This window comes from Heterodontus francisci, chromosome 14, assembly GCF_036365525.1.
Source record: "Heterodontus francisci isolate sHetFra1 chromosome 14, sHetFra1.hap1, whole genome shotgun sequence".
In the NCBI taxonomy this organism is placed as follows: domain Eukaryota; kingdom Metazoa; phylum Chordata; class Chondrichthyes; order Heterodontiformes; family Heterodontidae; genus Heterodontus; species Heterodontus francisci.
In genome coordinates, this window is record NC_090384.1 from 55,413,743 (window position 1) to 55,436,310 (window position 22,568).

General features: G+C 45.4%; 1 protein-coding gene across 1 annotated transcript in view; it reads right to left on the reverse strand.

Moving 5' to 3' along the window:
* Nucleotides 1–16,696, reverse strand: part of LOC137377050 (uncharacterized) — a 76,157-nt gene extending 59,461 nt beyond the window's left edge. The window contains exon 1 of the mRNA XM_068046245.1: nt 16,334–16,696. Coding sequence (XP_067902346.1) covers nt 16,334–16,439 — 106 coding nt within the window. The 5' untranslated portion in view covers nt 16,440–16,696. The remainder of the gene's footprint in view (nt 1–16,333) is intronic.
* Nucleotides 16,697–22,568: the final 5,872 nt, after the last annotated feature.

Here is a 22,568-nt window from a genome sequence, read left to right on the forward strand (position 1 = left end):
AAGGTCGAATTTGAATGCGGAATACAGGCTTAAAGACAGGATTCTTGGTAGTGTGGAGGAACAGAGGGATCTTGGGGTCCATGTCCATAGATCGCTCAAAGTTGCCACCCAAGTTGATAAGGTTGTTAAGAAGGCGTATGGTGTGGTGGCTTTCATTAACAGGGGGATTGAGTTTAAGAGCCGCGAGGTTATGCTGCAGCTCTATAAGGCCCTGGTTCGACCACACTTGGAATATTGTGTTCAGTTCTGGTCGCCTCATTATAGGAAGGATGTGGAAGCTTTAGAGAGGGTGAAGAGGAGATTTACCAGGATGCTGCCTGGACTGGAGGGCGTCCTACGAAGAAAGATTGAGGGAGCTAGGGCTTTTCTCATTGGAGCGAAGAAGGATGAGAGGTGACTTGATAGAGGGGTACAAGATGATGAGAGGCATCGATAGAGTGGATAGTCAGAGACTTTTTCCCAGGGTGGGAAGGGCTATCACCAGGGGGCATAATTTTAAGGCGATTGGAGGAAGGTTTCGGGGAGATGTCAGAGATAGGTTCTTTACACAGAGAGTGGTGGGTGCGTGGAATGCGCTGCCAGCAGTGGTAGTCGAAGCAGATACATTAGGGGCATTTAAGCGACTCTTGGATAGGTACATGGATGATAGTAGAATGAAGGGTAGGTAGTTAGTTTGATCTTCGAGTAGGTTAAAGGTTCGGCACAACATTGTGGGCCGAAGAGCCTGTACTGTACTGTTCTATGTTCTAATGCATCTAGCTTTAAGCAGTGCAAAGAAGTTGTGAGTTTGCATCCCTTGCTGATGCATGCAACCAATGAACAGCTCGTTTAGCTCTGGCTGCAATTAGCAACCATTCAAATGAGCAGGCAACATGAAGTTGGCGTGCTGCCTGCATTCTATTGAAGAAGTGCAGGCTAATCGCGCATCGCGAGTCTTTCTTTTCTCTCTTGAAGGTGAGAATTGATGCAGTGGTAAGATTCAACAAACTCTAACAGCCCTCAATACAGTCACCAGTAGCCTTCAAATCCCTGTCCAAGTGACTATTCATCACATATCAAACTAAGCATGGTCAGAAAACTATTCAGCCATGAAGGTCTGCCGTTGATCTCCATCCTGTACTCGCTAGATGCCAACGTACAGCACCTTATAGAAGTTTGTTGATGACAATCAGAATTGGATCCCTGGGCCATAGAGAAATTTTCTATTTGTCAAATCTAGGAGGGAAAATTTTACTCTGAAAAGGGCACCTTCCACTTACCCAGGTCCAGAGAAATTAGAAGCAAGTCGGCAAATGCCACAGTTTAGAGACCCCTAGGTGTGAGCAAGCTACTGCTGGAATGTAACCAGCTGAAGCCACCCAGCTTACTTGAACAAAATTCTCATAAGCTTCCCACTGTTTGTTTAACTAGGACCGTCCCATTTTTTTTAGTTTATTGGCTTGCATGGTTACTTGGAACTGGCCTGAAACAATCCCAGACCCCAGTGACCGATGTGATTAGCAACCTATTCTGACTCACCAATCAACAGTGTTGATAGACTGGCCTGGGTGAGGTATCAGATTTCTAATACAGTTGCCAAAAAGATTAAGTTTTAAGCCAAAGACTTACCTCAACATGCAGCTGGGAGAAGCAGGATTGCATCTACCAGCTCTAGAGCAGTCCTCACAACAGCTACTGCCCAGCAATACAGAAGCCCAAAATTTATTTCCCCATCATTGCTGATTTGCCTTTGGTCTACTTTACATGAGGCCTGAGGCCCAATTTCTCAGGACTGTATGTTAGGGTATCACCCAGATTTCTAAAGCTAATTGTATTCCCCTCATTATATCTCCATTTAATTTTGCTTTCTCAGCACAGATTACGGGTCAAACCTGGAAACTTTCTGGTTTGTACAGAAAGTCATCTTTTCTAATAGTTTTGCTTCCAGATCACTGACTAATACACTGTGAAACAAGACTGTTCTCAGCATTCATACAGTCAGAGATACAGCACTGAAACAGGCTCTTCGGCCCACAGAGTCTGTGCCAACCAACAACCACCCATTTATACTAATCCTACATTAATCCCATATTCCTTACCACGTCCCCACCATTCTTCTACCACCTACCTACACTAGGGGCAATTTACAATGGCCAATTTACCTATCAACCTGCAAGTCTTTGGCTGTGGGAGGAAACCGGAGCACCCGACAGAAACCCACGCGGTCACAGGGAGAACTTGCAAACTCTGCACGGGCAGTACCCAGAACCGAACCCGGGTCGCTGGAGTCAAGAGGCCGCGGTGCTAACCACTGCGCCACTGTGCCGCCCTAAAGGCGTACAATGCGGTGAAAATGAGTGGTAGGCCAGAGGATTGGGAAGCTTTTAGAAACCAGCAGCGGATGACTAAAAAACTAATAAAGAGAGGGAGAAAATTGATTGAGATTAAATTGGCAAGAAAAATAAAAACAAACAGTAAGAGCTTCTATGGGTATATTAAAAGGAAGAGAGTAGCTAAAGTAAGTGTAGGGCCCTTAGAGGATGAGAAGAGGGAATTAATAACAGGGAACAGGGAAATGGCAGATAAATTAAACCAATATTTTGCATCAGTCTTCACGGTGGAGGTCACTATAAACATCCCAACAATAATAGATGAACAAGGTGTAAATGGGAGGGAGGAACTTGTAACAATCTTTATCTATCATGAGTGAAAAGGTGCTGGTTAGGCCTTTATTCATTGGCGTTTCGAAGAATGATAGGTGATCTTATCGAAACATACAAGATTTTAAGGGTGCTTGACAGGGTAGATGTTGAGAAAATGTTTCCACTAGTGGGGGAATTTCAAACTAGGTGACATAATTACAGAATAAGGGGTCACACATTTAAAACTAGATGCAAAGGAATTTCTTCTCTCAGAGGGTGGTGAATCTCTGGAATTCTCTGCCTCAGACAGTTGTGGAGGCTAGGTCACTAAATGTATTTAAGGAGGTAGATAGATTTTTGAAATGTCAGGGAGTTGAGGGTTAGGCAAAGCAGGCCCGAAACAGAAGTTGAGGACTGGGACAGATCAGCCATGATCTTACTGAATGGTGGGGCAGGCTTGAAGGGCTGAATGGCCTACTCCTGCTCCTATTTCTTATGTTCTTATGTACCTCTTTACATACTGCCCCTTGGCGACATCATCCAAAGACACGGTTCAGGTTCCCTATGTATGCTGAAAACACCAGCTCTAACTCTCCATCACCTGTATTGACCCCTCTACTGTCTGCGTTTTTAGACATTGTGGCCCATCTAGGAATAGGTACCAGACAATTTATTGCAATCGTACATCAGGAACACCAAAGCCATTGCCTTTGGCCATTGTTACAAACTCCATATCCTTGCCATTGATTCCATTCCTTTTCCCCACCAGTGACTTGGATTCAAACAAACTGCTCACAATCTCGAGATCCTACTTCACTCTGTGCTGAGACTCCTGTTCCATATCTGTCCATCACAAGGACTGCGCCTGTAACATCACACTAATCCACTTCTGGATATACAAACTGGGTGGTTTTATTTTAATAAAAAAAAAGTCAACAGATGAAACTCTCCGCCTAACAAAGGCGGTGGAGGGGTGCCACCACCAGGTAAACGGGACCTGGAACAAGCAGAGATCAGCAGCCGCCCGCCTCTCAATCCGGTGCCGGGGATGAGGGTAGGTGGGTGGGGGTGGGGGGGGTATTTCCTAGTAAAATCCTCATCCATGCTGTTCTCACCCCCAGTCTCGACTACTTTTGCAACACTGTTGAAAATATTGCCCCACGCATACTTATGAGGAGTCCAGGCTAAGTACAACTTGGTTTTATATTCCAGTGCCTGTGTGAAAATGACAACTCCTATGAATATAAGCTGTATAAGATTAAAAGAAAAGGCCTATAAAGTTGCCAGAAATAGTAGTCAACTTGAAGATTGGGAGGATTTCAGAATACAGCAAAGGAGGACCAATTAACTGAAAGACCGGGAGAATAGAATATGAATGTAAACCAGCAAAAAATATAAAAACAGACTGTAAAAGTTTCTACAGGTACGTAAAAAGGAAACGTTTGGCTAAGACAAATGTGGGTCCATTACAGGCAGAGTCAGGAAAATGTATAATGGGGAACAGAGAAATGGCAGAGAAACTAAATGATTAATTTGTGTCTGTCTTCACTGAGTAAGATACAAGAACTCTCCTAGAATTAGAGATCCAAGGGATTAGGGAGAATGAGGAATTGAAAGAAGTTAGTAAGAAGGCTGTATTGGAGAAATTAATGGGGTTGAAGGTTGACAAGTCCCCAGGACCTGATATTCTACATCCCAAAGTGTTGAAAGAGGTAGCTATGGAGATAGTGGATGCATTGGTGACCATCTTCCAAATTTCTATAGTTTCTGGAGCGGTTCCTGCAGTTTGGAAGGTCACAAATGTCACCCCACTATTTAAGAAGGGAGGGAGAGAGAAAACAGGGAATTACAGACCTGTTAGCCTTACATCAGTCTTCGGAAAAATGATGGAATCTATTCTAAAAGGATGTGATAAATGGACACTCAGGTAATACTGATCTACATTGAAATGCCATAGCATACAAGGCTGTGGCCAAGTGCTGGAAAATGGAATTAGAATAGTTAGGTGCTTTATGGCCAGCACAGACATGATGGGCCGAAGGGCCGGTTTCTGTGCCGTATAACTCTATGACTGCGCATAGTCAACATGGATTTATGAATGGGAAATCATGTTTGACAAACCTGTTGAAGCTTTTTGCGCATGTTACTAACAGAATTCATAAAGGGGAGTCGGTGGACATGGTATACTTGGATTTTGATAAAATCCCCCACAGAAGGTTGGTTAGCAAAATTAAAGCACATGGGATAGGAGGCATTGATTAAGGATTGATTAACAGGCAGAAAGCAGAGAGTAGGAATAAACGGGTCATTCTCACGTTGGCAGGCTGTGACTAGTGGGGTACCACAGGGATCAGTGCTTGCGCCCCAGCTGTTCACAATATATATCAATGATTTGGATGTGGGCACCAAATGTAATATTTCCAAGTTCACGATGACACAAAACTAGGGGGAACGTGTGTTTTGAGGAAGATGCAAAGCAGCTTCAAGGGGATTTGGACTGACTTAGTTGGTGGGCAAAATGCAGCAGATGGAATATAATGTGGAAAAATATGAGCTTATTCACTTTGGTAGGAGGAATAGATGTGCAGAGTATTTCTTAAATACTAAGAGATTAGAAAGCATAGATGTACAAAAGGGCCTGGGTGTCATTGTCACTAAAAGCTAAGTGCAGGTGCAGCAAGCATTTAGGAAGGCTAATTGTATGTTCACCTTTATCGCAAGAGGATTTGAGTACAGGAGTAGTGAAGTCTTGCATCAATTGTATAGAACCTTGGTTAGCCCGTACTTGGAGTTCTGCGTGCAGTTTTGGTCCCCTTAACTTAGGGAGGATATTACTGCCATAGAAGAAGAGCAATGAAAGTTCACCAGACTTGTTCCTAGGATGGCAGGACTGTCCTATGAAGAGGGTTTGGGGAAACTGGGCCTGTATTCTCTCGCGTTTCGAAGAATGAGAGGTGATCTCATTGAAATCTACAAAATACTTTAAGGGATAGACAGGGTAGATGCAGCTAAGATGTTTCCCCTGGTTGGGGAATCTAGAACAAGGGGACACAATTTGAAAATAAGGGGGATGCCACTTAGGACAGAGATGAGGAGAACTTTCTTTACTCAGAGGGTTGTGAATCTTTGGAATTTTCTATCCCAGAGGGCTGTAGAAGCTCAGTCATTGAGTATGTTTAAAGCTGAGATTGACAGATTTCTAAATACAAATGACATAAGGGGTTATAAGGATCTCTTTTGGGCCTCCTTATCTCGAGAGACAATGGATACGCGCCTGGAGGTGGTCAGTGGTTTGTGAAGCAGCGCCTGGAGTGGCTATAAAGGCCAATTCTGGAGTGACAGGCTCTTCCACAGGTGCTGCAGAGAAATTTGTTTGTTGGGGCTGTTGCACAGTTGGCTCTCCCCTTGCGCCTCTGTCTTTTTTCCTGCCAACTACTAAGTCTCTTCGACTCGCCACAATTTAGCCCTGTCTTTATGGCTGCCCGCCAGCTCTGGCGAATGCTGGCAACTGACTCCCACGACTTGTGATCAATGTCACACGATTTCATGTCGCGTTTGCAGACGTCTTTATAACGGAGACATGGACGGCCGGTGGGTCTGATACCAGTGGCGAGCTCGCTGTACAATGTGTCTTTGGGGATCCTGCCATCTTCCATGCGGCTCACATGGCCAAGCCATCTCAAGCGCCGCTGACTCAGTAGTGTGTATAAGCTGGGGATGTTGGCCGCTTCAAGGACTTCTGTGTTGGAGATATAGTCCTGCCACCTGATGCCAAGTATTCTCCGAAGGCAGCGAAGATGGAATGAATTGAGACGTCGCTCTTGGCTGGCATACGTTGTCCAGGCCTCGCTGCTGTAGAGCAAGGTACTGAGGACACAGGCCTGATACACTCGGACTTTTGTGTTCCGTGTCAGTGCGCCATTTTCCCACACTCTCTTGGCCAGTCTGAACATAGCAGTGGAAGCCTTACCCATGCGCTTGTTGATTTCTGCATCTAGAGACAGGTTACTGGTGATAGTTGAGCCTAGGTAGGTGAACTCTTGAACCACTTCCAGAGCGTGGTCGCCAATATTGATGGATGGAGCATTTCTGACATCCTGCCCCATGATGTTCGTTTTCTTGAGGCTGATGGTTAGGCCAAATTCATTGCAGGCAGACGCAAACCTGTCGATGAGACTCTGCAGGCATTCTTCAGTGTGAGATGTTCAAGCAGCATCGTCAGCAAAGAGGAGTTCTCTGATGAGGACTTTCCGTACTTTGGACTTCGCTCTTAGACGGGCAAGGTTGAACAACCTGCCCCCTGATCTTGTGTGGAGGAAAATTCCTTCTTCAGAGGATTTGAACGCATGTGAAAGCAGCAGGGAGAAGAAAATCCCAAAAAGTGTGGGTGCGAGAACACAGCCCTGTTTCACACCACTCAGGATAGGAAAGGGCTCTGATGAGGAGCCACCATGTTGAATTGTGCCTTTCATATCGTCATGGAATGAGGTGATGATACTTAGTAGCTTTGATGGACATCCGATCTTTTCTAGTAGTCTGAAGAGACCACGTCTGCTGACGAGGTCAAAGGCTTTGGTGAGATCAATGAAAGCAATGTAGAGGGGCATCTGTTGTTCACGGCATTTCTCCTGTATCTGACGAAGGGAGAACAGCATGTCAATAGTCGGTCTCTCTGCACGAAAGCCACACTGTGCCTCAGGGTGGACGCGCTCGGCCAGCTTCTGGAGCCTGTTCAGAGCGACTCGAGCAAAGACTTTCCCCACTATGCTGAGCAGGGAGATTCCACGGTAGTTGTTGCAGTCACCGCGGTCACCTTTGTTTTTATAGAGGGTGATGATGTTGGCATCGCGCATGTCCTGGGGTACTGCTCCCTCGTCCCAGCACAGGCATAGCAGTTCATGTAGTGCTGAGAGTATAGCAGGCTTGGCACTCTTGATTATTTCAGGGGTAATGCTGTCCTTCCCAGGGGCTTTTCCGCTGGCTAGGGAATCAATGGCATCACTGAGTTCCGATTTGGTTGGCTGTATGTCCAGCTCATCCATGACTGGTAGAGGCTGGGCTGCATTGAGGGCAGTCTCAGTGACAGCATTCTCCCTGGAGTACAGTTCTAGGTAGTGCTCAACCCAGCGGTCCATCTGTTTGCGTTGGTCAGTGATTATGTCCCCCGATTTAGATTTGAGGGCGGTGATCTTCTTGATGGTTGGCCCAAGAGCTCTCTTCATGCCATCATACATTCCTCTGATGTTTCCGGTGTCTGAGGCCAGCTGAATATGACTGCATAGGTGTTGCCAGTAGTCGTTTGCGCAACGCCTAGCTGTTCTTTGTGCAGTACTTCTGGCTGCTTTAAGTGCTGCGGATGTTAAATCGCTGGGGGCTTTCTTGTAGTTGAAAAGTGCAATGCGCTTAGCGGCTATGACAGGTTCCAGCTCTTCATTATGAGATTGAAACCAGTCTGCATTTCTCTTCGCACTTTTGCCGTAGGTGGTCAAAGCTGACTCATAGATGGCGTCTCTGATGTGGGCCCACTTGGTCTCAGCATCCCCTGTGGGAGTGTTTTGAAGGGCTGTTACAAGTGAATTTAGAAATTTTTGTAACAGCTGTGGGTGAGAAATTCTGCTCGTGTTGATGCGCGGGTGGCCCTTCTGCTTGGAATGATGCAACTTCTTTGGTCTGAGTCTAACCTTGCTGCACACCAGGGAGTGGTCGGTGTCGCAGTCCGCACTGTGGAAGCTGCGTGTGATTTGAACACTGTTTAAGGCGGCTCGCCTTGTGACAATGAGGTCTAGCTGGTGCCAACGACGTGATCTTGGGTGCCTCCATGAAACCTGGTGACAGGGTTTAGTGTGAAAGAACGAGTTGGTGATGCAGAGGTTATGATAGGTACACAACTCAAGCAGTCTCTGCCCGTTCTCATTCATCCTTCCAACGCCATAGCGCCCAAGGCAGGAGGGCCATGAGTCATGGTCGGCCCCAACCCTGGCATTAAAGTCCCCCAGCAGGAATAGGTGTTCGGTGTTGGGGATGCTGCTAATGATGTTATGGAGTTGTTCATAGAACTGGTCTTTAGCTTCAGGTGCGGAACAGAGTGTTGGAGCATAGATGCTGAGTAGGTGTACTGGACCAGAGGTGGTGAGCAGTCGGATGGACAGTATGCGTTCCGAGCCATTTGAGGGAGGCTCGATCATGCTGAGCAAGGAGTTTCTGATGGCGAAGCCCACTCCATGCTGTCTTGGTTCTTCAGGATCCCTGCCCTGCCAGAAGAAGGTGTAGTCTTGCTCTGCTAGAGAGCCACTCGCGGGGAGGCGAGTCTCCTGAAGTGCTGCAATGTCCACATTGAGTCTACTGAGCTCGTTGTTAATGATGGCGGTCTTCCATAAGGGGTTATAAGGATAGTGTGGGAAAAAGGCATTGAAGTGGATGATCAGCCATGATCATATTGAATGCAGGGCAGGCTCGATGGGCTGACTGACCTACTCCTCCTCCTATGCTCATCATTCTGAATCAGGAATTTCCCCTTGTAAAACAGAAACTGGTTCAAAAAGGAACAATCAGCCACAGGTAGGCAGTATGAAGAGTTTGTAGACAGGGAATGGAGGTTTAAAGTTGAAGGCCATGAAGAGATTTAAATACGAGGCTGAGAATTCTAAATGAGAAATTGAGAGACCGAGAACCAGTTGACATCAGTCAGCACAGGATTGACAGACGTGCCTGACTTGGTACAGGATAAATATGGACAGCATAGTTTTGGAGGAGCTGAAGTTTACAGATGGAGAGGATATGGGGTTGGAAGCTCTGTTCAAGGTCAAGTAGGATGCTGAGGTTGAAAATATTCTGGTTCAGCTTAAGAAAGGGTGGGGGGGCGGAAGGGTGATGAAGTTGTTGGTAGGAATATAGAATTTGTAGTGGGGCCTAAGATTTCAACTCTGTGTAAGTATGTTTTGTGCAAGTTAAAATCTCGCCCAATGGCTTTGGTCTTCCCAATGTTTAGCTGAAATAAACTGCAGCTCATCCAAAGCTGAATGTCAGACAAGCAGTTTGATAGCTCAGGGTCACTGGAGGGGTTGACAGAAGTAGTGCAGATTCAGAGTTGGGAGTCATCAGTGTATAAGTGGAAGCTAATCCCATGTCTGTGGATGATGTCACCAAGGGGTAGCAGGTAAATGTGGAAGAGAGGACCACAGACAGATCTTGGGGATCTCCAGAGGTCTGAAGTTGGAAAGAGAAGCCAGTGCTGGATTTACTCTGCCTACAATGAAATAGGTGCGAGTGGAAAAAAGCAATAGTAGTCTCACCAAATTGGATGATGGAAGCCAAACACAGAAGTCGTATGGTACGGTTGAACATGTGAAAGGCTCTAGAAAGTTCAGTGGAATGAAGAGGCATAATGAAACAATGTCACAATTATAAAGGAAGTCATTTATGACTTTGGTCAAAGCTGTTTTGCTGTTGTAGGAGGAATGATAATTTGATTGGAAAGATTCAATAGGAAATTCAACATTCATAGACAAAGAGGAAGGGATGGTTGGTGATAGGGTGAAAATTGGCTCAGATAGAAAAGGGTCAAGAGGAGTGTTTTCGGAGACGTGGGTAATGCTAGCGGTTTCAAAAAGGAAAATTTACAATGACAGCTAGTATGGAGGCCAGAAACCGAAGTTGAGTGGTCAGCAATTTAGTAGGAATGACGTCAAGGGAGCAGGAGGTGGATCTCATGGAGGAAATGAGTTCAGAGAATGCATGAGGGGAGACAAGAGAGAAAGTTGAGAGATAAAAACAAGAAATGCTGGAATCACTCAGCAGGTCTGGCAGCATCTGTGAAAAGAGAAGCAGAGTTAACGTTTCGGGTCAGTGACCCTTCATCGGGTTCACAGATGCTGCCAGACCTGCTGAGTGGTTCCAGCATTTCTTGTTTTTATTTCAGATTTCCAGCATCTACAGTATTTTGCTTTTAAGAAAGTTGAGAAACATGGGTTTTGGTTTAGTTGGACAGGGTGTTGATGGAGATGTGGCTTGGTGGGACATGGGTGAAGGGGATGTAGATGAAACAGATGGTCTATGTCTTGATGACAAAAATGACCGTGGGCTTCTAGCCCTTGTTAGTTAATGGTTAACTTCAAAAGCCCAAGTTCCGCAATGCTCTGGGCAGTCGATACATAACTACCTGTGACAGATGCAAAGACACAAGTTATGGTAATAAACACTCCACGTGTGAGTTAGAGGTGAGGGAGGAAGAGGTGAGGGAGGAAGAGGTGAGGGAGGAAGAGGTGAGGGAGGAAGAGGTGAGGGAGGAAGAGGTGAGGGAGGAAGAGGTGAGGGAGGAAGAGGTGAGGGAGGAAGAGGTGAGGGAGGAAGAGGTGAGGGAGGAAGAGGTGAGGGAGGAAGAGGTGAGGGAGGAAGAGGTGAGGGAGGAAGAGGTGAGGGAGGAAGAGGTGAGGGAGGAAGAGGTGAGGGAGGAAGAGGTGAGGGAGGAAGAGGTGAGGGAGGAAGAGGTGAGGGAGGAAGAGGTGAGGGAGGAAGAGGTGAGGGAGGAAGAGGTGAGGGAGGAAGAGGTGAGGGAGGAAGAGGTGAGGGAGGAAGAGGTGAGGGAGGAAGAGGTGAGGGAGGAAGAGGTGAGGGAGGAAGAGGTGAGGGAGGAAGAGGTGAGGGAGGAAGAGGTGAGGGAGGAAGAGGTGAGGGAGGAAGAGGTGAGGGAGGAAGAGGTGAGGGAGGAAGAGGTGAGGGAGGAAGAGGTGAGGGAGGAAGAGGTGAGGGAGGAAGAGGTGAGGGAGGAAGAGGTGAGGGAGGAAGAGGTGAGGGAGGAAGAGGTGAGGGAGGAAGAGGTGAGGGAGGAAGAGGTGAGGGAGGAAGAGGTGAGGGAGGAAGAGGTGAGGGAGGAAGAGGTGAGGGAGGAAGAGGTGAGGGAGGAAGAGGTGAGGGAGGAAGAGGTGAGGGAGGAAGAGGTGAGGGAGGAAGAGGTGAGGGAGGAAGAGGTGAGGGAGGAAGAGGTGAGGGAGGAAGAGGTGAGGGAGGAAGAGGTGAGGGAGGAAGAGGTGAGGGAGGAAGAGGTGAGGGAGGAAGAGGTGAGGGAGGAAGAGGTGAGGGAGGAAGAGGTGAGGGAGGAAGAGGTGAGGGAGGAAGAGGTGAGGGAGGAAGAGGTGAGGGAGGAAGAGGTGAGGGAGGAAGAGGTGAGGGAGGAAGAGGTGAGGGAGGAAGAGGTGAGGGAGGAAGAGGTGAGGGAGGAAGAGGTGAGGGAGGAAGAGGTGAGGGAGGAAGAGGTGAGGGAGGAAGAGGTGAGGGAGGAAGAGGTGAGGGAGGAAGAGGTGAGGGAGGAAGAGGTGAGGGAGGAAGAGGTGAGGGAGGAAGAGGTGAGGGAGGAAGAGGTGAGGGAGGAAGAGGTGAGGGAGGAAGAGGTGAGGGAGGAAGAGGTGAGGGAGGAAGAGGTGAGGGAGGAAGAGGTGAGGGAGGAAGAGGTGAGGGAGGAAGAGGTGAGGGAGGAAGAGGTGAGGGAGGAAGAGGTGAGGGAGGAAGAGGTGAGGGAGGAAGAGGTGAGGGAGGAAGAGGTGAGGGAGGAAGAGGTGAGGGAGGAAGAGGTGAGGGAGGAAGAGGTGAGGGAGGAAGAGGTGAGGGAGGAAGAGGTGAGGGAGGAAGAGGTGAGGGAGGAAGAGGTGAGGGAGGAAGAGGTGAGGGAGGAAGAGGTGAGGGAGGAAGAGGTGAGGGAGGAAGAGGTGAGGGAGGAAGAGGTGAGGGAGGAAGAGGTGAGGGAGGAAGAGGTGAGGGAGGAAGAGGTGAGGGAGGAAGAGGTGAGGGAGGAAGAGGTGAGGGAGGAAGAGGTGAGGGAGGAAGAGGTGAGGGAGGAAGAGGTGAGGGAGGAAGAGGTGAGGGAGGAAGAGGTGAGGGAGGAAGAGGTGAGGGAGGAAGAGGTGAGGGAGGAAGAGGTGAGGGAGGAAGAGGTGAGGGAGGAAGAGGTGAGGGAGGAAGAGGTGAGGGAGGAAGAGGTGAGGGAGGAAGAGGTGAGGGAGGAAGAGGTGAGGGAGGAAGAGGTGAGGGAGGAAGAGGTGAGGGAGGAAGAGGTGAGGGAGGAAGAGGTGAGGGAGGAAGAGGTGAGGGAGGAAGAGGTGAGGGAGGAAGAGGTGAGGGAGGAAGAGGTGAGGGAGGAAGAGGTGAGGGAGGAAGAGGTGAGGGAGGAAGAGGTGAGGGAGGAAGAGGTGAGGGAGGAAGAGGTGAGGGAGGAAGAGGTGAGGGAGGAAGAGGTGAGGGAGGAAGAGGTGAGGGAGGAAGAGGTGAGGGAGGAAGAGGTGAGGGAGGAAGAGGTGAGGGAGGAAGAGGTGAGGGAGGAAGAGGTGAGGGAGGAAGAGGTGAGGGAGGAAGAGGTGAGGGAGGAAGAGGTGAGGGAGGAAGAGGTGAGGGAGGAAGAGGTGAGGGAGGAAGAGGTGAGGGAGGAAGAGGTGAGGGAGGAAGAGGTGAGGGAGGAAGAGGTGAGGGAAGAAGGATTTAAGAAGGCAATGAAAGGAGGGGAAAAAAGCCAGAGGTCAGGCTTCGCTTTCCAGGATGATGTTAGAGTAGTGTAAAAGTGGTCCAGCCAGATCTGGTGATGGATGGGCTAAGCCTGTTGTGCAGTAGATACACTGCAGTCTGCACTCCCAATAAAAAAAAAACAAAATAAAGTGCCTCATGTTATCAGATTCCAGTCTTCAAAGGTGGACCATGTTTTAGGAACACATGACCAAAATATTCATGTCACAGTTCTGATCTATCTTGAATTTTGGACATAATTATCTTCAGTGATGTGCAATTGCAGACAATCAGGCAGCTATCGACTGATATTAACTTTATTTTGGGGTGAAGGGGATTAAAGGAGGCAAACCTTCTGTGACAATTAGAAAATACAGTTACAATTTTCTTAAGCTTCAAATTTTCATTTGCACAATAAAAATAAGAAATGCAGGAAATACTCAGCAGGTCTGGCAGCATCTGTGGAGAGAGAAGCAGAGTTAACATTTCAGGTCAGTGACCCTTCTTCAGAACCCTTCATTATTTGTACATATTGGCCAATCACATTATAAACTTTACATCAGTCATATTTTGTTTCGCGCTGGCATGAAAATAGGGGTATATGTTGATGTGAAGGTGTTTTAATCTAATGTAGGTAAGCTTTAGCTTTGTACTAGCTACAGAGTAACTGCAATAGGCAGAAAATGTTCTTTTTAAACTTAATTAAGTTTTTATTTAATTGTAGCAAACAAAAGTGATGAGGAACCGATTATTCATATCCGACTTGAAACAACTGTTTCTCTCTTTCCACAGATGCCGAGAGACCTACTATATATTTCCAGCACTTTCTATTTTTATTTCAGATTTCCAGTATCCGCAGTATTTTGCTTTCATTACCCAATTACCGAACTCCGGTTTATCAGCTCTACTTCATTTGAAGGAGGTTTAAGTATTAAAATGCACTTACACCAAAATTCTCTAACCATTGCATCTTCCTACAGCACACAGTTAGCTGCAGTTAATAACATATGATCCACATCCAAAAAGCCCTGGAAAAATGTATGACACTCTCTAAACTGGCATAAAAATTATGACAAAAATCTTTATTCTCTAACAGGACTACCAAAAAACTCAGCAAAATTAACTTCATTTTGTTCTCCCTTCGCCAGCTACAGGAGAAATGCCGTGAACAACAGATGCCCCTCTACGTTGCTTTCATAGATCTCACCAAAGCTTTTGACCTCATCAGCAGACGTGGTCTCTTCAGACTACTAGCAAAGATCGGATGTCCACCAAAGATACTAAGTATCATCACCTTATTCCATGACAATATGAAAGGCACAATTCAGCATAGCAGTGCATCAGACCCCTTTCCTATCCTGAGTGGTGTGAAGCAGGGCTGTGTTCTCGCACCTACACTGTTTGGGATCTTCTTCTCAAGTCTTCAGAAGAAGGAATTTTCCTCCACGCAAGATCAGATGGCAGGTTGTTCAACCTTGCCCATCTTAGAGCGAAGACCAAAGTACTGAAGGTCCTCATCAGGCAACTCCTCTTTGCTGACGATGCTGCATTAACATCCCACACAGAAGAGTGTCTGCAGAGATTCACTGACAGGATTTCAGCTGCCTGTAACTAATTTGGCCTAACCATCAGCCTCAAGAAAACAAACATCATGGGACAGGACATCAGAAATGCTCCATCCATCAATATCGGCGACCACGCTCTGGAAGTGGTTCAAGAGTTCACCTACCTAGGCTCAACCATCACCTGCAACCTGTCTCGCGATGCAGAAATCAACAAGCACGTGGGAAAGGCATCCGCTGCTATGTCCAGTCTGGCCAAGAGAGAGTGTGGGAAAATGGTGCACTGACACAGAACACAAAAGTCCGAGTGTATCAAGCCTGTGTCCTCAGTACTTTGCTCTACGGCAGCGAGGCCTGAACAACGTATGTCAGCCAACAGCAATGTCTCAACTTATTCCCTCTTCGCTGCCTCCAGAAAATTCTTGGCATCAGGTGGCAGGACCATATCTCCAATGCAGAAGTCCTCGAAGTGGCCAAAATCCCCAGCATATACACCCTACTGAGCCAGCGGCACTTGAGATGGCTTGGTCTTGTGAGCCGCATGAAAGATAGCAGGATCCCCATGGAGACATTGTACAGCGAGCTCGTTGCTGGTATCAGACCCACCTGCCGTCCATGTCTCCGCTTTAAAGATGTCTGCAAATGCGACATGAAGTCCTGTATCATTGACCACAAGTCGTGGGAGTCAGTTGCCAGAGATCGCCAGAGGTGGTGGACAGCCATAAAGGCGGGGCTAAAGAGTGGCGAGTCGAAGAGACTTAGCAGTTGGCAGGGAAAAAATAGAAGCGCAAGGAGAACCAACTTGCAGATAACTAATTTTATCTGCAGCGCCTGTGAAAGAGTCTGTCACTCTAGAATTGGCCTTTATAGCCACTCCATGTGCTGCTTCACAAACTACTGACCTCCTCTAGGCACTTACCAATTGTCTCGCAAGGCAAGGAGGCATCTATTTCAGCAATAGCGCAGAAAACGGCCCTTCACAAAAAGTACGACAATAAAACAAGCAAAAATACAGTTTAACTGAGCAGCCCATCTAATTTGAAAGGGTTTCAGAGCTTTGTTTTAATATTCATTCTCAGGATGCGAGTGTCGTTGGCAAGGGAGACACTGCTTTAACACAGTGGTGGTGGGTCTGCTTGAAGTATTACAGGCAGTTCACTACAATTTAATGACTTGCTCGGCCATCTCAGAAGGCAGTTAAGAACCAAACGCGTGCACTGGTGTTGTACTGCCGTCACAAATAGACCCGATTGGGACATGAGTAAACACTTTTACTACAATGTTCATGGTCATTTTTGTCCATACCAGCTTTTTATTACGAGACTTAAAAACAATTACTAAAACAAAACAACCTGAACTTATTTTTTGAAACGTAAGCTAAGCAATGGCACCACAGAAAAAAAACTGGGTGGAGCTGGACTCATAGCACAAGGTATAATTTTTTCAATATTTCCACACAGAAATAGATATACTATCAGAATCACTTACAAGAACTGACAATAACACACAAAAGCTCTAAACCTGCTTAAAATATACAGTTTCTGAGGCTGACTCGGGAAGAACCTTCTAATCTGTTAATAAGACTCCATTTTGCCACTCCTATTTTTAGAAAACAAAAACATAATTTACACTAGTGAACCCAGCAGCGAGACGTTTCTTTACCTGCCAGAGAGCCAAGCCACACTGCCAACACAGCCCATAACAGCAATCCTCCAGCCCGAGCAATCCTTTGGAGATATTTTATTTCGAATAGACCAGCTGCGGCCATTCCACAAAATGCAAAAAAACAAAGTTACTTTCAATTTCGTTCACGCTTCCTGTTCACGTGTTTCGTCCAGATAAACTGCTGCACCATTTCAGTCAATTATATTTGTCGCTATATCAGGTTCCGCAGTCGACTCGTAACCGTAATATATTTATATGGTTTTATATTCAGTTAAACGGAGATGCTTCAGAGACTGAGGCTTCGCTAATGCCTTTATATACCCGTAAGGCGATCGCCGCAAAATCGGGCTGCAGTAGGTGACAGCGCGATGGCAGAGTGGGAGCGGTCACCCCACTGCTGGGAATCTAGCAGCTTTCATTCTCCATTTACTCGTCTCAAAACAAACTTCTGGTCAGAGCCAACATCAGCCGCGAATGATCTGCATGGCATAACACTGCATTTCCATCCTTTGTTTGTAATGATGAAAGCATTTATATTTCTTGTCTGTAATCAAGTGACAACTAAGTCCACTTTTTTGTGCATTTTTGAGAGGGTTTATTTGCCACCATCAGAACCAGAATTCTTGAATCATTACAAAACTCCTGATTCTGATATTATTGCTGAGTTGTTGCAGGTGGATGAGGGACATACTGTGAAAAATGATGAAAAAGCTGTTCAGCAAATGCTGTGAAGTGTAAGTACCTGAAGACTGGGGAAAGCAGAAATCAACCTCCTAAAAGGAGACAAGAGTAAATGGGGCAATTACAGAGTGTCATGCTAGACCCACCACCCACCCCCCGCCCCCCCCCCCCCCCCAACCCGCCAAGAATGAGGCATATTAATTTCAGCAGATGGACATTAAATTTCAGACTGTTGCTGAAGTGAAGAAAGGACTTGTTTTAAAAATCACCAGGCCCTTGGCTGGAAAAACATTTTTGCATACCAACAGCCAGTGCTTGGATGGACATAGGGGCTATTCCCTGCTCCAATTTAACCCACAATGGATTTTGAGCACCAGGTATTGTGTGTAAGAAGAGACATTCCAGGGTCAGCTAAGACCAGAGAATCCACAAACAGATGTGGTCAGACCAAGTAGTCACATGATGAACCTGCTTGGCAACCTGGGTTTTTCTGAATTGTACAAACAGTTTGAACTCAAGAGTATCTGTTTGTTCCTGGACTGAAAAGACCTCTCCTGGCTGGCTCACCACAGCCTCTCCTGTCTGCTCCCATCTTTTTCTCACGGGACTCCAAATCTACTGAAGACATATGACTCTACAGTGAGCTCGAAGATCCATAACAAAAACCCTCTTCAGATATTGCCTCAAACTTTTCCACTTCATTTTTCTTCTGCTCTTTTCTGTCTCTATCTGCATGTGTGTATCGCATATGCATGCTAGCGTGGGCGCATCGTGGATCCATAGGCGTCAACCGGATCAGAGTTTAAGTTTAATAAATTTCAACCTTTCTTCTTTAAACCTAAGAAAGCCTGTTTGTGCTGGTTTCTTTGCCTTATAGTTGGAAAGCAGTGAACAAGGATTCACCAAGGGGGAGCTAAAAACACAGTGTTTTAAAAATTAAACCTTGTTATGCCAAGCCCAGGTGAAGGCTGAGAGAGAACCCTTGACACCTTTCTCACCTGGTCATAACACAGAGGTAGAGTTTATTATCCAGAAAGGTATTTACTAAAATATTGCAGAGGAGATTAAAAGGATATGTTGAAGTGGTATTGCATGAAGAACAAGCTGGTTTTAGACTAGGATGAAATACGATAGTTCAACTGTTTATAAGACAAATTTTGGAAACATTTATTGAATGCAATATTCATTGTCATAACAACTTCATAGATTTTAAGCAGGCCTTTATCAGTGTATGGCCATAAAAACGACAGTATGGTCAGACTAATAACAAATGTATATAGCAAGTCCCTGAAGGCTGTTAGCATGGTGTGACGGAAATCACACCTGGCAAATGGAAACATATTAATTTTGTCATATTGTAAATCTGAGTTCTTTTTGCCTTCAGTATGGTTCAGTAAATATACCGAGTCGGATGTGTAGGTAAAATCAATTACTTTATTTGCGCATTTAGCCGGCTGACTTACTCTAATACAACGACACTGACTCCACCCAGAGACTGTCTGGTCCACTAGAGTAAGTGAAGTTTTTGATACAGGTACTACTGTTTATACATTAAGATTCAAGCTACACCTCCTTGTTTAACCAATCAGTGCGGTACAATTCGACTTCACCCACGTGGTGACATGCAGTACATCTGTTACTGAGGTTAACAATACACTCCATTCTCCATACATACTTGTTACTAACATAATATTGTTTTGCACCAGCAAGATAAAAGAAAGCGGACAAGCAAGCTAATTAGCAAGAGCATTGGAATCATCAATAACCATTCTGGTCTCACTCCCTACATGGATCATGAGTTCTGTCTCTACCTTGTGACAAGTAATTGCGGAGCATCCTGCTATCTCTATTAGGTTTACATTCCTGAGTGTTTCGTGCAGTCTGCAGCTACATCAAGTAGTGGCAGTTCACGAAGATAAGAGGGGCCTAGCACTCCTTATCACTCACACAGGGATGGACATCATTTGATTCACAGGAGTCCATTTGTTCCAAACCACAGGGAGTCACACAATCAGGCCATAAAGAACAGATGTCTTTGCAATTACCAGTGTCGGCTAGTCTTTACAGTCTCACACGCTCTGCCTTTACTTTTAACTATTTCATTGTGGTTTCTGCCACTTAAAATCAAAGCTCAGCAAAGCTACTATTCCTAATATGGCTATATTTCCCATTAAGCATAGTGCCATGCCTTTCTGCTCACTTCCACATTCCCCCCTTTTATCATTCTATGATAACCTTCTCTCTACTGATCAACTTATATATATGATTATATATATTCACTCGGATTATATGGATCTATTTACTCAAATAACATTTAAACAGTATAATATAAAAGCAAATATAAAAGAAAAAACTCAGCAACTGCTGAATCAGAAGGGTAGGCTGAGCCACCCTCTAACAAGGGGGCGTGTATTAGCCTGGTCAGTATGTTTTTCATTCTAACTGTTCCCTTGGATTGTCATGTCTGGGTGATAAGAAGAGTGCTGTTGAAGCACAATGTCTCTCTCTCTCTCACTGTACCAGCTGCAAGGCCAAGTTGCCTCTGCAGCCCTGAAGTTATGAAGTCATTTCTGATAAGCTGTCCCTCCCTGCAGCACTGAAGCTAGCTTGTTAGCAATACATGATTGATTAATTGTTCCATCTTAAATGTTCCCATGTAATTCTGTTCTTAAAAATTCTAAAATCTAAATTCTGTTCTCACAGTCCCCCCTTTGATTCTTCAAAAAAATTTTAAAAATCATTCCCTTGATCCCACCTAGGTGCCTTTAATGGTCTCTATTTGTCTAGAAACAGCCTTCAACACCCAGAGGGGTCGCATTCAATACGTCGCCTGCTTGTGCCATAAGAGGGGCCTGCGGAAACTCTGTAAAGGCATAAGTTTTGCAAGGGCTTCAGTTACTCGTTTACAATATAAAAGGTGGTACACTTATACAATTACAATTTCGATTGTACAAACATCTTAGAGTACATTGATCATTCATTAATTAATTTTAAGTATATATGAAAAGGTTATACAATTACCCTTTTATGGCATAACTAATTGTCCCTCCTTTGACAGAGCAAGTTCGAACACTAATTGCTTTTCAGGTAGCTGTCCAACCTGTGTTCATACATCCTCTTATATCGCCTAATTAATTTCTAAAGTTGCCAAATTAAGTAGGTCACATATAACACCATGATACCCAAAACCACTATCAGGACATGGGAGATAATTCTAAACCAGGGGTGCATCTGCACGTCTGACCCCCAGTTCCATAAGTCCTCCTGCCAGGTAGAATCATTTATCTCGTCAATCTCATCTTGTTGCATCTTCGACTGTTGTTCCAAATTGTAGTACACTACAGCAATGACTTCTAGCTGCTGTCTCTCCTTACCCAAGCGTGTGGGCAATGGCTGAATAGTCAAATCCTCCTTAATACATTCTGTCACAGTTATTGTTTCTGTCTTTTGCTTATGTATCTGTACCAACTCCATCTTCCCTACTCGGGTTGGTATTTGTGGGTTGAACCAAAATGTACTGTTGCTCACCGGCCAAGTCCGTTTATGTCCATACTGGTACTCCTTCGCTGTGGTGGTTAAGCAATATCTCTCCTTTCCCATATAGGCCACATGGGTTAGCTCTGACAATGCTTTCCTAGTCTCCATGGTGTAATTTACAGTGGCATTAAACCCACATTTTGATTCTGCCATTTTATATTTAGGATGAGGATGTATGACCACCTGGTTTTCCAGACTACACTCAGACAATGGACAATATTGTTCCAATTACCTCTTTTCCAATTTCCATAACATAGGGTAAAATATCATTGTATTTTATGTAATCTTTTCCCCTTATCACTCCTGTATTTTCTACTTCGTCTAATTGCATCCCTAACTTTTCTCTCAGAATTACAGGTATTCCCAACACTACTCCAATACTCATAGATCCTGTATTTACACATTCCTGATCTTTCCATACTTTAAGTTTTCTGATTTCGCACCTGGTAATTTTATCATTTGTGTGACTAGTTAAGTATTCCAACTGGGTGTCATTGATCCAAACTGGCACCTGTCTTGCATCAATTTGCCTCGAATTTTCTCGAATTTGTTCTAACATTCACGAACTGTATGTACTACAAACACTCTCATTATTTGAAATGTCACTGTTCACTAATATTATATGTTACTGGTTACTAAAATAATATTTCTAGATAGACAAATTGTCTCCCTTGCCTTTGCTCTGGTTTTCATCCTCCTTCGCTGCACATATCGCCTGTATGAACGGCAAGCTAGTATGCCCCATATTATGGCCAGTATTAACTGTATTTTACTATGGAGGCACCGGTATTGAATCCGGTAGCAACGTCATTAACTATCCCTCTCCTTGTCCTATAAAGTTGATTCTGACCTCGAAATCTGACGGCACCCATGGCATCGGCAGCCTGCTGCATTACAGTCTTACTTAATACACTATACATATTTCTTGCCTGTTCTGTACAATATCCCGGCATTTGCATCCCTGAGATATTGACCAGGACAGGCACAATCTCATGTTTAACATTATCATACAATGCTTCCCCTGGGCTCGATGTACCCACACACATCCATGTTCCTTTCAACTTTCCTTATCATCTGTTGCCCAATGGGAGGGGCACAAATAATTCCAAAGACACAGCTCTCAGTTACCCCGTCCCCTTTCTGTCTGGTCACGCAGTTAGCACGGTCATCTGTGGAACACTGTACACACTTCCCATCCAACATGTGTGCAATGCCCCATAGTTCATATAGTCCATATTAATATTCCTTTCATTAATCCGTTGTGCATCCATTACCGGGTCTTTGTTCTTCAGGCCCCACAGCCACTGCAGTCCGGTTCTTTCCCATTCGCCACTAGTGGTTATATCTGTAATTTAAACACACTGCCCTGGTGGTCACCAGGTGTTAGTACTTGTCCATGTTGTGAGTATCCCCCGATGAGGGATACATGTCTACCTGTGGGGACCGAACATGTCCTGGGGAATCCAGGAGTTAATTTATATTCTTATCATCTCTACTCTTTTGAAATTATCTATATGGTCCCGTTGTGCTCGGGTTTCGTTCCCCACAATCCTTGCCCAGTTAGTAACCCATCTAATAATAATCCAAATGCCTATCAATACTACCATTATTCCCTTGATTATATTTTTTTCAGTTGGGACCATGTATTTCTATCGGCCCTTCCCTTTACCATTACTTTGTCTCCCACAACAGGCACCTTTGTCTGTTCCTCTATCATGTTTCTATAGAACCTCCTGCCTCACCTTGTGCAGTTGTCTGCACAGCTCCTTCACAAATCTTTAACCCTTTCTCTTGCGGGTCCTATTTCCTCACTACCTGCTACGTCATACCTTGGCAGTCTCATCACCCTTCCTGTCACCGTATTCATCAAGTCCTTTCCTACTTTAGCTACACCACTCTGTCCTTTTTGTTCCTTTTTCAAAATATCCTTTACTAGCTGACTAAGAGTTCTCACATTCTGGTCCACATTTTCCAAATCTATAGTATTGACAATTGAAGTTCCCTTATTAAGGAC